Consider the following 13,714-nt stretch of genomic DNA (forward strand, 5'->3'; position numbering starts at 1 on the left):
TTTTAATTTTTTTTTGTTAATTCATGTATATTAGTCAATATTTGGGCTACTGAATGAAATTTATAACTTAATTGATGATATTTATGAGGTTACTAGCATTCATGTTTACTAAAGTTTCTAGCTAATTGAGAAGACTTCCGTGGAAGTCTTCTACGTTAGTTTTTGTAAATTTGTTAAGTAACTTTAAGATATGTTTATTTAATTTTCAAAAGTGTTAAGTAACTTCAAGAATATCAAGTAACATGGTTTAATGTGTCTTCTCAGATTATAAGATAGACTTTTTACTTATGTATCTAATGAAAGTGTTCTAGCTTTGAACTTATGTAATGTTTTATCTTTAGTGAATTTCACTAAGTTTTCTTGAGAATTTTTCTCCCTTAGTTGTAATAAATTTGATTATTTTTTATGCTATTGTGTTTTGCTATTGAATTTATATCAATAACTTCAATTATGTCAAGTATGGCAAGATAATATTGTGAAAAATGAACATATTTACCAAACTTTTTCATTAATAGTTCTTCAAATTACAATAAAGTCACAACTAAAGGAGTACACATGCAAATCACAAAACATACCACAAAAAAAACTATTATAGATCATTCCTCTACAAAGACAAGCTTAGACTCTACTTGATATGGAAGATGACCCCATCAGAAGACTACTTGGAAGTCGTCTGGAAGACTTCTTTGAAGTCGTCTGGAAGACTTCCTGGAAGTCTTCTAGCGCATTATATTTTGGAAGACTTCCGAGAAGACTTCCCATAGGTCTTTCAAAGTCTGATCCAGATAAAAACATGTATATCAAACCCAGATCTGAAAAACCTGGATATAATATAAAAAAACGTTCAAATGGCTTTAAAACAGAGAAAATGAGTGGAAAATTAGATAGATATACTTTTATAGAACACACAAAGTACATATCCAAGTGGAAGATGAGAACCATCTGATTAAAAGCATGCAACAGAAAGATAGACATGGGAGAAGACTCCGTCAGAAGACCTCCTGGAAGTCGTCTGTAAGACTTCCTAGAAGTCGTCTGGAAGTCTTCTAGCCCATAACTCTTCTAAATCAGAAAAACCCGCATATCCAAATTTAGATCTGAAAACCCTGCATATTCAAAAACGTTCAAATGGCTTAAAAACAGAGAAAATGAGTGGAAGATTAGATAGATCTACCTTTATAGAACACAAAAAATACATATCTAAAATTAATAGATTTGCCTTTAAATGAATGAAATATGAGAACCATGTGATGAAAAACCTGTAAAACAAGATAAACTAGTGAGAAAGACATGAAACAAAAACAATAAATTGATATAAAGTTGGGTGTTTATAAGTTCAAAGAGATTAGAGAGAGATGAGACATATTTAGAATGAGGAACATACCATTTTTGTTGCAGCCATTTGAGAGGAGGAGAGAGACTGTGTAAATTTTTCTTTATATATGGAGACAAAAATTCCAATAAGGTTAAATATTTTCGATCAGAAGACTTACCAGACAACTTACTTGTAAGTCACCTAGAAGACTTCAATATTTTTAGGGGGAAACTAAAATATTTTTAGCGGGAGTTAGAAGATTATCAGAGAAGTCTTCTAATCGCCAAACGACTTACATGTTAGTCGTCTAGACCCTAAACTAAATTAACTAACTAAACACATCATAAAATCAAATTAAACTTAAAAAATATTTATTATACACAGAAATAAACACATATAGGTAAAAATTTTATTTTTCAAAAAAACATTTAAGCTTTCCAAAATCTAACCCTAATAATACATACAATACAACAACATATTAAGAAAGTTATTAAATTTTCCAAAAGCAGCATTTGAAATATAAATTAGGTGTAGTTAAACCAATCATAAATAAGTATATATTGTTTGATTGGTAACACTATACCCAATAAAAGTAAAAGTTATTTAAAATTATTAAAACTACTTATATTTTAAAACAAACAAATTTTACTTAAACTACTTACAATAAAAAACAGAGGGAGTATATCTTAATTTATATCACTCGAAAATATTTATAATTACATGGTTTTAATTTTTCACTTGTCAAAATATTTTTTAAAAATTTTAAAAATTATTTTTAAGATCAATTACACCAGAAGACTTTTCTGGAAATCGTCTAGACGACTTACAATATCTCATAAGATTCAGACGACTTTCCGGGACTATATTCGTAAAATTGAATTATGTTTTTTTGTTTGGTCACAAGGGGCTTGCTGTATTTTCACAAGACATTTAGGTTAGTTTTCTATTTGATTCAAGTTTGGATATAGTTTAGTATTTAAAATCAAGTTTTGAATCATATTTGGCAAATCTACCTTATTTTTTTTACAACAAAAGGCTAGCAACCGAAGCAGATTATAAATATGTTAGTCTAGAGAACTGAATCGACATAAACCATAGCAGAAATCAGATTTCGACCATTACATGCCAGCATATCCGCTATTATGGTGTCTTTTTTCGAGGGATAATGGTGTCGTAAGCATATGCTTATTTAGATAAAAACATATATTATTAATATAAAACATGAATAGTCATGCATACAATAATATGATGTGGTAATAAATACGATTTTATCCGTGAGGTGTTTGAATCGTCCTATAGAGAAAATATGTTTTATAAAATATTGTTATAAATGTATTTTTTTTTAAATTGTTATAAGACATTATTACACGTTGCATTGTGAATTTGTGAACAGAGTGGAATGGTCGTGGAGTAGATAAGACAGCATATAATAAGAAAACAACAACATTAATAATTTATTCTGTTTACAAGGAAATTATTATAGAAGTTTCCTTTTTAGTTTACCAAGAGAGAAAAAGAGAATACATAATCCAATAGAAGAATTGCATAGAAGAAGGGTGAAGGAGGAAGCAAAAAGGAAGTGGCGTGTTTTTTTTCATTTCTTCTCCTCAAAGTCTCATACATATCCACAGATTCATAGCTCAATCTCATCCTCGTTTGCTCAATCTATCGAGAAAAATTGTACAGCGACCGATTGGTTTAGATTCTTGGATGGTGACGAAGGAAATGCGTGTTGGAAAATACGAGCTTGGGAAGACGCTTGGTGAAGGAAACTCTGCGAATGTCAAACTCGCCAGAGATACTGTTTCAGGACAATCTTTCGCTGTCAAAATCATCGACAAGTCTCGTATCTCTCGTCTTAACGTCTCCTTGCAGGTTGTTCCATTTTCCATCTCTTCTTTTCTTCTTTAGAATTATGGAAAGGTGAATTCCAAGGCTTACAAAAATCGATTTTGATAGATTAAGAGAGAGATCCGCACACTCAAAGTGTTGAAGCATCCCAACGTTGTCAGATTACATGAGGTAATTAACTACTTTGCAATCATTTTACTGGAGAAACTTGGATACTTGTGATTGTGTTCTTTGTCATGGAAAAGATGATAACGTAAAGATTCTCTATTACAGCTTAAGGAAACCATGATTCTATTATCTGGGTATAAGTTTGTCAAAATATTAGGGAATGTTTTGACGATGATTAACGGGGATTAAACAAACCTGGGAAACCTTTTTATTTTGTTTGCTTTCTAAAATATCTTGGTTAGTTGTTTTTTTCTTAATTTTAGTTCTTTTCTAATTTCTTTTTATTAGTACACAGTACACACGTAATCTTCTCTTCGCGTTGTTAAATAGACACGCTAAACTTTTTATATATTTTTTAAAAATTAAATATTGTTTCCCCCCATTAATGGCCATGGATTTGATGACAATTTCAATTCTGGGGTCGGTCCTATTTTTTTAATATCGACAATGTCATGTTCACGATTCTTAATTCAGACAATAAAAACCAAAAAAAAAAAAATCCAAACATTACCAGATAACATGAAGTAGTTTTTAATATATATAGTTGAGATCCATAAATTCTATTTAGAACAGAGTTAGTTTAAACAAAAATCTAATAAACATTCAAATGTCGTGACACAAAAATAACTAACACTTCATGAAGTAATTGTTGCACGATTTTTATGGTAATCTTGAATTCTTGTGGTTGTATCTGTTTGATGGCATAAATAATTTTAGAAACTGCTTAAGGAAATCTCCCAATAAATTTTTTTCTAGGATAACTCTTTTTAAGTTTTGTCACCAAAATAGTCATCACTAAAAAAATGATCAAAATAAATTTTTTTTTAGAGCAAATTAGCTCAATATATTTAAAAGGGTGGGATACCATACAAATGAGGAAAAATGGTAATGATGGGGGAAAAAAAATTGGAGGGATATAGAGTATAGAGTGCAAATAGGGGATATTTGGTGTGTAGGGAGTACAAATTCTCTTTTTTTTAAAGAGTAAAAGTACATTTTTATTCTATGATTAACTAATCTAGATTTATGGTTTAGAGTTAAGGAACAAATTTAAAAAAATAAAAATAAATATTAAAATTTTTAAAATAAAAAAGAATTATTTTGATTATTTTTAGAGTTATTTTTGTGCCAAAAACTTAAAAACGACTATTCGAGAGAATTATCCAATCCCAATTCGATCCAATATTTATATCAATTGTTTCTGTATTATTTGAAAACAATGTATGGGGTGTACCGACCAAATTTTCGGGCCCTCCATTATTATTTTATTTCTTATTAATTAGAAAGTTTTGACAAAAAGACATTAAACTTTGTTTATTTTTTGATGCAATTGAACTTTATTTGTTGCTTTTGAAAAAGTATCTTCTCATCTTTTGTGGTCAAGAACTTGCGAACAAAAGTCCCCTAAGTTATTAGTAGATTCACACCCTAACACGTATGTTCACCAACCAATAAAAGTTATATATTTTATATTTAATATCTTTAAAAAAAAATATTATCAATTTATATCATGATTTTATTTTATTTTTAAAATATAAATAAAAAATAATACTAGTTACAAAAAAGAAGATTTCTTAAAAAACATTTTTAACACCGTCAGCAAAAAACTAAACCCTAAATCCTAAACTCTAAACATTTGGGTAAACCCCAAACTCTTGGAAAAATCATAAATTTTGGATAAATCCTAAACCCTAAATCAAAAGCAATAAACACTAAATCTTAAAAACACTAAACCCTTAATCCTAACCCTTAAACTCTTGGATTTAAGATTTTTAAGATTTATTGTTTAGTATTTTTGATTTGTGGGTTTAGAATTTATCCATGAGTTTATGGTTTACCCAATGATTTAGGATGTGTCCAAAGATTTATGGTTTACGGTTTAGGGTTTCAGTGTTTTGCTGACGGCGTTAAAAAAATTTTAAATTTTTCTTTTCATTTTTTCAACTAATACTATTTTTTATTTATTTTTACTTTGTTATTTTAAAATTATGATATAAACTCATAATATTTTTTTTTTCTCTTTTTAAAAGATATTAAATATGAAATAATTAATTCTTATTGGTTGGTGAACCTACGTTTGATACTTTCCTCCTGAATGTTTTCATTAATGTTGTTAGAAAGGCCACGCTTAACATATAATTAAATCATTTTTGTACTTTTAGTATTTTGATGACTTCTAATTTTGATGACCAAATAAATATGAGTTAAAGATTAATTTTCTTGCAAGCAACCAAAATAGTTGGTTCTGAACGTTGAATTAATAGACTTGGTCTATGTTTTTGCTTGAAGATGGGAGCTTCTCTGATATTTTTCTAACTTATGGTCTCCAAGTTTATTTTAAATACCTAAGCTTATTTTATATCATTGATAAGCCAATTATTTATTGTCGACTTGCAGGTCTTAGCTAGCAAAACCAACATTTACATGGTCCTTGAATATGTCACTGGAGGAGACTTATTTGACAGAATTGTAAGATTCATGTATTGCTACGGTGACAGTTTTGTTAGTTAGCCAAAAAGTTGGTTTCTAAAGACGTGCTCTGATTTCTCTTAGGTCTGCGAAGGAAAGATTTCGGAGAGAGAAGGAAGAAAAATGTTTCAGCAGTTAATTGATGGACTCAACTATTGTCATTACAAAGGCGTTTTCCACAGGGATCTCAAGGTCTGTTGTGTGTACACGTTTTCCTGACCCATAAAGAACATAAAACGTTTCCTGTAATATGTCCCACATTTTTTTATGCCAATGTCACTTTCTGTACGTAGCTAGAGAATGTTCTTCTTGATGCAAAGGGTCACATTAAGATCACTGACTTTGGCCGACTTCCACATGTCGCTCCTGAGGTTTTAGTCAACAAGGGCTATGATGGTGCTGCATCGGATATATGGTCATGTGGAGTAATCTTGTATGCTATTCTTACGGGATGTCTCCCTTTTGATGATACAAACCTGGCGGCTATTTGCCGGAAGGTACTGTTTTTTTTCTCTATAGTTTAGTTTATGTTTGAAGAAACATAACAAAAAGCGCTACTGCCATTCCAGATAGTCAAAGGGGACCCCCCAATACCTAGATGGATATCACCGGGTGCTAAAACCATGATCAAGAGAATGCTTGATCCAAATCCAATGACGAGGATAACAATCGCAGGTATTAAGGCCAATGACTGGTTCAAGCATGACTACAGTACTCCGTCCAATTGCCATGATGAAGACGATGCAATCTCAATCCAAGATGTAAGACTATGTTGCCTCTTATCCTGGTTCTTACACCAAGTGCATTGCTTTGATCAGAGTTTTGTCTCTTTGGTTATTATGATGAAGGTATATGAAGAAGAGAAGACCTCTGATTCACCAACCGTCATCAATGCCTTTCAGTTGATCGGAATGTCACTGTTTCTTGACCTCTCCGGTTTGTTTGAGACAGAGGTAACGATACCTTCTTTTCTTCGTTTGCTATGTATCAAGACTATTCTTTGCTTCACAATAAACGTGTATATCTTTATGCACTGGTTCAGAACGTGTCAGAGAGGCAGATAAGATTCACGACAAATAAGCCAGTCGTAGATGTGTTGGACAAAATCAAAACAGTCCTTATGGAGATGGGTTTCTGTGTACAAAAGAAACACACAATGGTGACATCTCCTTTTGCTCTTATCTACTACTTGAAATGTCTTGCTTTTTCTTTAACTGCAACTTGAGATGATGTACAAAGTTTATCCAAAAAAAAAAAAACTTGAGATGATGTATAGACTTTTAGTGGTTTTTAAAGCTGCGAAGTGATGTTGCTTCAGTTAAAAGCAATCCAAGAAGAGAGTACTCGGAAAGGGCAAGGCGGGTTATCAGTAACGGCTGAGGTTTTCGAGATAATCCCGTTGCTGAATGTGGTTGAACTGAGAAAATCACATGGCGATTCATCTCTATATAATCAGGTATTAATAAATTCATGTAACTATTATTTGGTCTCTTTGTATATATTTTCTTCCAATATTGACCTAAAACAAACTTATCGCTTTTGGGTTGGTGCAGTTGTGCGAGAGATTATCAAACGAATTGGACACATGATGTGTCATACAATATTATTGCAAGTACAACAGCTTTTAAGGTAGCCAGTAGCAGAAACAAATGTCGACTATTCAATATCCGGGATGATAGAGGATATATGAAAAAAAGTTTTTTCTATTAACTTTTCTTTGTATAAAATCGGTACATAACATTCAAAAAAACAAGGCCACAATTAGGTTCTATTGTAAACAATATATTTTGTTTCTCTATCCGTACACCAGCAGCAATTTAAACAGATATCTAAGCATAGGATCTTTTCTCTATCTGTTCATAAGAAGCAATTAAACAGATAATTAAGCATATGATTTTTTAAGCATATGATATTTTCTTGTATAGCTGATTTAACTTGTACATTATAATCAAGTACTTTGTCTCTTTCATCGTTTTCTACAATGGTCTAGCATTTCCAATGGTAAAAGAACTTAAACAGTATCTGTAACAATATAATATTACTACTTTATTATATAATTTATAGGATGATTGATTACTATTTTATTATAATTTATTTGATAAAATTTTGGTTATTTAATAATATAAATGTAAGAATAATATTTGAGAATATATTTATTTACTAAATATACGATAGAAATTTTGAAATTTTAAGATTTTATTAAAGATATTTTTGATTGATCAATTTGAAATAAAAACACATAAAATATCTTTTGGACATTATTTGCAAAGTGATTTTGACACATGTCTTTTGTACAATCACTTTCACTAAATAAATGTGATATGACATACTAGAAATTATGACATAGCTTATGCCTAAATGTGACATGGACAATTACATTTAATGCTTATTTTTATCTTTAGTAAATATTTAGAATATGGTAGTAAATTATACATCATCATTAAAGTAACTCTATTCAAATATTATATTAAATAATATAATAACAGAAATATATTAATAATTTACAAATTTTGAAATATTAATTATTTATATTTTCTATAATTATAAAATTTTATTACTGATCAATGTTTCCATATTTTAAAAAATCATTAATTTTTAATCGTAATATTATTATCTTCATTTATATATCTAAATTTTAGAAATACTTTTTATAAATTTTGATAATTATACAACTTTTATTTTAATTAATTTTATACAAATTTATTTAATATATTTGATCCAAAAATAGATAAAAATCTATCTTATATTTATTCTTAAATATAATTTAAAGTAAACAAAATTGTTTATTTCATCTTAATTTTAATGTTCAATTAAATAAAAATTTATATTGAAATATTTGTAAAAAATAATAAAATTTTAGTTAAAATATAACGTAAATTAAAATTTTATCATTGCACATTGTACTGAAAAACACATAGTGTAAATGTTCTTGCTGTCAAAAAAAAATATATATATATACACAAGCGAAATATTATGGTCTATTATAGAACCTAGTTAAGCTACATTGACTTTATTTTACAAATATCTAGATCTTAAGCTACATTAAATATATTATCTTTTTCATAAGATTTTTATTTTATTGATTTTTTCGAACTAGACTATCTTAAGTTTAAGGAATACAATACCTTTTTGATGTTTTACTGAGAAAACAAAAACAATAAAGAGAAAGTTTACTAAAATGACACAAATTTATTGTGTTATTACTAGAATAACTCATATTTTTTAAAAAATTATTAGAATGCTTTTCTAGTCATAATTTCCCTTACTCATAGTTATAACAAAAAAAAACATTGCTAAAGTACCCTTAACATTTGATCGACGATCGATTTATTTTCAAAAAATTAAATCTATCAAATAATAAGTCTGTTCATAAAATCTTTATAGAAAAAAAATCCATCGTTAAAGTGGTGCCAGCCTTTTTTAGAAACGTCAGATTTTTTTCCACGACAGAGTTAATTGTCCGATTTGAATAGAAAACAGATTTATAAGAGTATGTTTGTCGAATGAAGTGGCAGATTTGTTATAAACGGTAGATTTTTGTGGTTCACTTCTTTTCTTATGTTCGACTTATTTTCTTACGGCATAGTTCTATATCCGATTTAAAATTATCGGTAGACTTTTTATTTACATGGTGACTGACTTATAATTCATGTTGTGGTACGTTTATTGACGAAAATCTGGATTTATATAAACCAAACGTAATTTAATGTTTAATTTTGACCCGGTTTATATTAATTTCGAATCTGGTTTATCTTTAAGTTAATAAAGATCAGAATTATGTAATTTTTTTGGTAATTGTCATCATATCATCTCTTTCATCCCTCTTTTCTTTCTTATCAAGTTGTTTCTTTTTTATGGTGGTTTAAACAACTTGTTGCAATCTTTATTGATTGGAGAAATATGGATCACATCATTCTCGTATGTGGCAAGTGAAAATTTGACTCTTTTTAATGATCTCACGGTGTAGTATGAGTGATAGTGAGAAAGTTCCAAACTTTTTTTATTTTATCAACAGCTTCATATGTTGCACAAAAAAAAATCAACAGCTTCTTTGATGCTCTTTCTGGTAAGTTCAAGCTGCGGTTACCATGAAGAAAAAGGTTTGTAACATTATCAAATCAAAGCAGTATACAACGTTCAAGCGTGTAGAGTAATATTAGCAATACAACAATAGACAAAGAGCGGTCTCCTAGGCATACAATACAATCCCAAATGTGAAAATTGTACAAGAGAGTAAAAGTAAAATGCTCTGAACATCTCACTTGATTAGATAAACTCATCCACAAGCTGACGGAGATTAGGATTCTCCAATGCAGCTACCAAGTCTTTCTTTATCATTCAGCTGTTCATCGGCATGAGAACCGGGATACACTCTGATATCAACTTGAACATGAGTAAAAGGAAACAGTAACAATCATACATATATAGCAAATGACCATTGAAAAAATCTCTCTTTTTACTTAAGAGCATAGTTGACTTGATAATGGAGGGGCAAGCATTCTTTAAGCTTAGCTCTCAAACACAGACCAATTATAGATGCCATTCTACAGTGCTGGATCGTCGGTGTAAACGTTATCCTGAATTGATCACATAACCAAAACCCACAAACTCACAAATCATTAAAGATCATATACACAGAAGAAAAAAAAGCCTCACACTTTTGGATCCAAAATAAAAAAAGTTTGGAACTTTCTTTCTCACTAAAGGAATTGAAAGTTAAAGTTATGTAAAAAACAGAACCAAAAATTAAACTTTAATTCAGAGTTCAATGTGAGCCGGTGGTAAAAGAACTAGGAATTAGAGTCTACAAACTTTCACAATCAATAACATTAACCAAAATTAATTACGAAACAGAAAAAAAAACAGTCTCGGTTCAAAGTGGAAGGAATGTTGAAATTGGAATTTAGGAGTTTCGAAATTAAACACTCAATCAAACAATACATGTTAAAATATATAATAACAACTTGGAATTGGACAGATTTGGCACTTACAGTTCAATTTCGTTGATCTAAAACGGAAGACAAATCAGACCTAGGGTTCACACAACAGGGGCGATGGCGACTTGACGAGGAGGTGTCGAAATCTACGGCGGCTGTGACGGAGGAGATGTTGTCGGAGTGGGATAGGAGCGACGACAACTCTTAAACGGAGAAGGCTCCACCTTCTGTTTCGTCGATGTCTTGTGAGAGAGTTGCAGAGACGCCACAAACTCTTTTCTTCTTTTCTGATTGTTTTTTGTCGTCAATTCCTTTTTTAAAATCGTTAACCTATATTTTCCAATTTTTTTGATTTATTAGAATGGAAACTTGTGGTTAATTAAGTTAGAGATTGGCTTTTAGTAAATTTGCTCCTATCCCATTTTTAGTCTAGTAATTAAAATTTAATATAAGTCACTAGATTTTGACTCGCGCTTCGAAAGCGCGGGTTTTCTGTAGATTATAAACAAAGTTTGATATGAATTAATATTTTGAAAGAATTGTTAGTAATTTGTATTATAACAAAGTAGATAATTTGTTTTAAATTATGTAATTTATGAATTAGATTATTTAAGATTTTATATGTACGTTTTTACATAACTCTCTCTTAAATTTGGACATTTATCTGGATCCAAAAACCGACCAGAAAACACAGGTTTGATTTGGATCCATAGATAAATACATGTTCGGTATTTATTGGACCCACGTTCTTGGTTCAAGTCCACATCCTACTGGAGACCATATCGGATACTCTAAGTACCCGAAATGTTATGTGCATATTAGGCATTTTTAGATATTTCAAATATGTTTTCGATATTACTATATCCTCTTAAGTTTCATGTTCTGGTTTTCGGTTATAATTTCGGCTTTTAGGTTAATTTTTCAAATTTCTTAAAATATATTATTTTGGGTATATAGATTAAACTTTGGGTATTTTCGATTTTTCGGGTAAAATTTCTGGTCTTTTCGGCTATTTGAATATTATCGGGTATTTTTTATATATTTCGGGTTTTGGATTTTTCTGGGATTTTGAGTACTTCGAGTCTTTTGGGTTCTAAACCAGAATCGACCCGGACCTGCTATGTACCCAAAATTTACATGTATTTTTGTAAGTATTTGAATTATGGACCCAAACCAACCCAACCTTGGAAGGAATTGACCCAAACTCAGATAGAAAAGTTTCAGATATTTAGTTGAGTTATAATATTTAGGATTTAACGGACCCGACCAGAAAAAAACCCGACTCTTATCCGATCCGAAGACCCGAATGCCAATTCCTATTCTACTTATTTATTTTGTTCAATTAGTGAGACTTAAGACTTATTTGGTAGATTTTAAGCTAATTTAATAGTATATATTCTCAGGAGTTTTAATTTTTTTTAAACTTATATTGAATAAAATTTTTTATTATAGATATATTTTATAAAAAATAATTGAACGTAAATATAAATAATTTTATTTTAAAAAATGATTTGGTGAAGTGTTTTTATCAAATTTGATTTTGTAAATATTTAGAACTATATAATATTAGATGACATTTTATAATATGTTGTATGATATATGCTTTCGTTTTAATAATTGATATCTAAATATTATATATCCATATTGGAGCATAATATATTTATATAAGGAGAAAAATTATTGGAAAAGAATGAGAAATAATAATAAGATTTATTTAAAATATTTATAGTTATAGTAGTTAATGGTAGGATACAAATATAAAGAGTTATATATAGTTGCAACAACCTTCTTATAATAGATTTTTAAAATGATTTTCTTTTCATAATATAAATTTTCAAAATCGCATCTATAATATTTTTTTAACAAAAATGTTCTCACAATATATTTAGAATATGATGTGTAAGCTTTGCAGATAAATATATTAGAAGTGTTAGTCAAGGAAAAGTTATGATGTATAAGGTTTGTAGATAAATATTTCAGAAAGGTCATCCTATTCAGAAACACATTTCAATCAACGAAAAAAATGATATAGTGAAGCCTTTGATAAAAAAATGATTGAATGAAATGTTGCAAAGTTGGTGGCACCAAAGAACAATATAGTTTTGGAATTCAAATTCATCAGTTACGTTTTGGTTATAGATTTATGAGAATGATATTTTAGTTAAGTTGAGTAATAAATAAGAACATTGATTGTTTTATAGTTAAATAAGTGTGAAATAATTGATTATTATATAGTTAGAGAAATATAAGGTAAGACCAATAAAATAGTTAAGTTTAATTAAAGGGTCCAACAACTTTTCATAGGTAGATTTTTTTAGACTCCTTCTCTTTTAATAGTATAGATTCTAGTAATTCTCAGATCAATTAGAGTCATTCCAAATAATTATTTGATGTTGCTTGCAAGATCGTAGAGATGACGGTTATAAAGTGAATTCTTGCATTTTCAAACCTCTTTCACATATTTGGACTATGTTTGCTTGAGTGCTAGCAAATGATAAGTCAGAGAGATTTGATATATCATGGATTTTATGAGTTTTGTCCATGATATAATTCTGATTTTAGAGTTTTTATTATATGTTTAGAGTCTATTTCAGAGTCTTTACAATACAAGTCTAGGTACGTTTTGGACTATTTTGGAGATCTGGAGAAATTTGGAGCTTGAAAATACTTAGAACCGAAAATATCAAGTTGGTGTTGATCGACACTCATTTTGGTGTCGGTCGATACCCTAGTCATCTCACCAAACCGACGAGTTTTAAAGCAAGTTTCAAGAATTGTAATTTTGGCCCAAAAGTCTTCAGCATTTACAAAGCAGTCTCAGAAAAGTTTTTTACCATTTATTATGTATGATTAAGCCATTTTTAAGGCTAAGTTATTTTTGAGATTTGAAGTGATACATCAGAAATTTTCCTGAGATTGATTTGGAACTCCTGTTTTTATTACTTTAACATAATTATGCAGACTTCATCATTGA

At 29.4% G+C, this 13,714-nt stretch overlaps 1 protein-coding gene across 1 annotated transcript; it reads left to right on the forward strand.

The window, feature by feature from the left end:
* Positions 1-2,783: 2,783 nt before the first annotated feature.
* Positions 2,784-7,708, forward strand: LOC103868685 (CBL-interacting serine/threonine-protein kinase 17). Its single transcript, XM_009146770.3, has 10 exons — positions 2,784-3,190; positions 3,275-3,337; positions 5,732-5,803; positions 5,888-5,995; positions 6,097-6,300; positions 6,373-6,564; positions 6,652-6,756; positions 6,846-6,962; positions 7,122-7,259; positions 7,357-7,708. The coding sequence occupies exons 1-10, from the start codon at positions 3,026-3,028 to the stop codon at positions 7,390-7,392; spliced, it is 1,200 nt and encodes a 399-aa protein (XP_009145018.1). The 5' UTR covers positions 2,784-3,025; the 3' UTR covers positions 7,393-7,708.
* The last annotated feature ends 6,006 nt before the right edge of the window (positions 7,709-13,714 follow it).

Source organism: Brassica rapa, chromosome A05 (assembly GCF_000309985.2).
Source record: "Brassica rapa cultivar Chiifu-401-42 chromosome A05, CAAS_Brap_v3.01, whole genome shotgun sequence".
Lineage (NCBI taxonomy): Eukaryota > Viridiplantae > Streptophyta > Magnoliopsida > Brassicales > Brassicaceae > Brassica > Brassica rapa.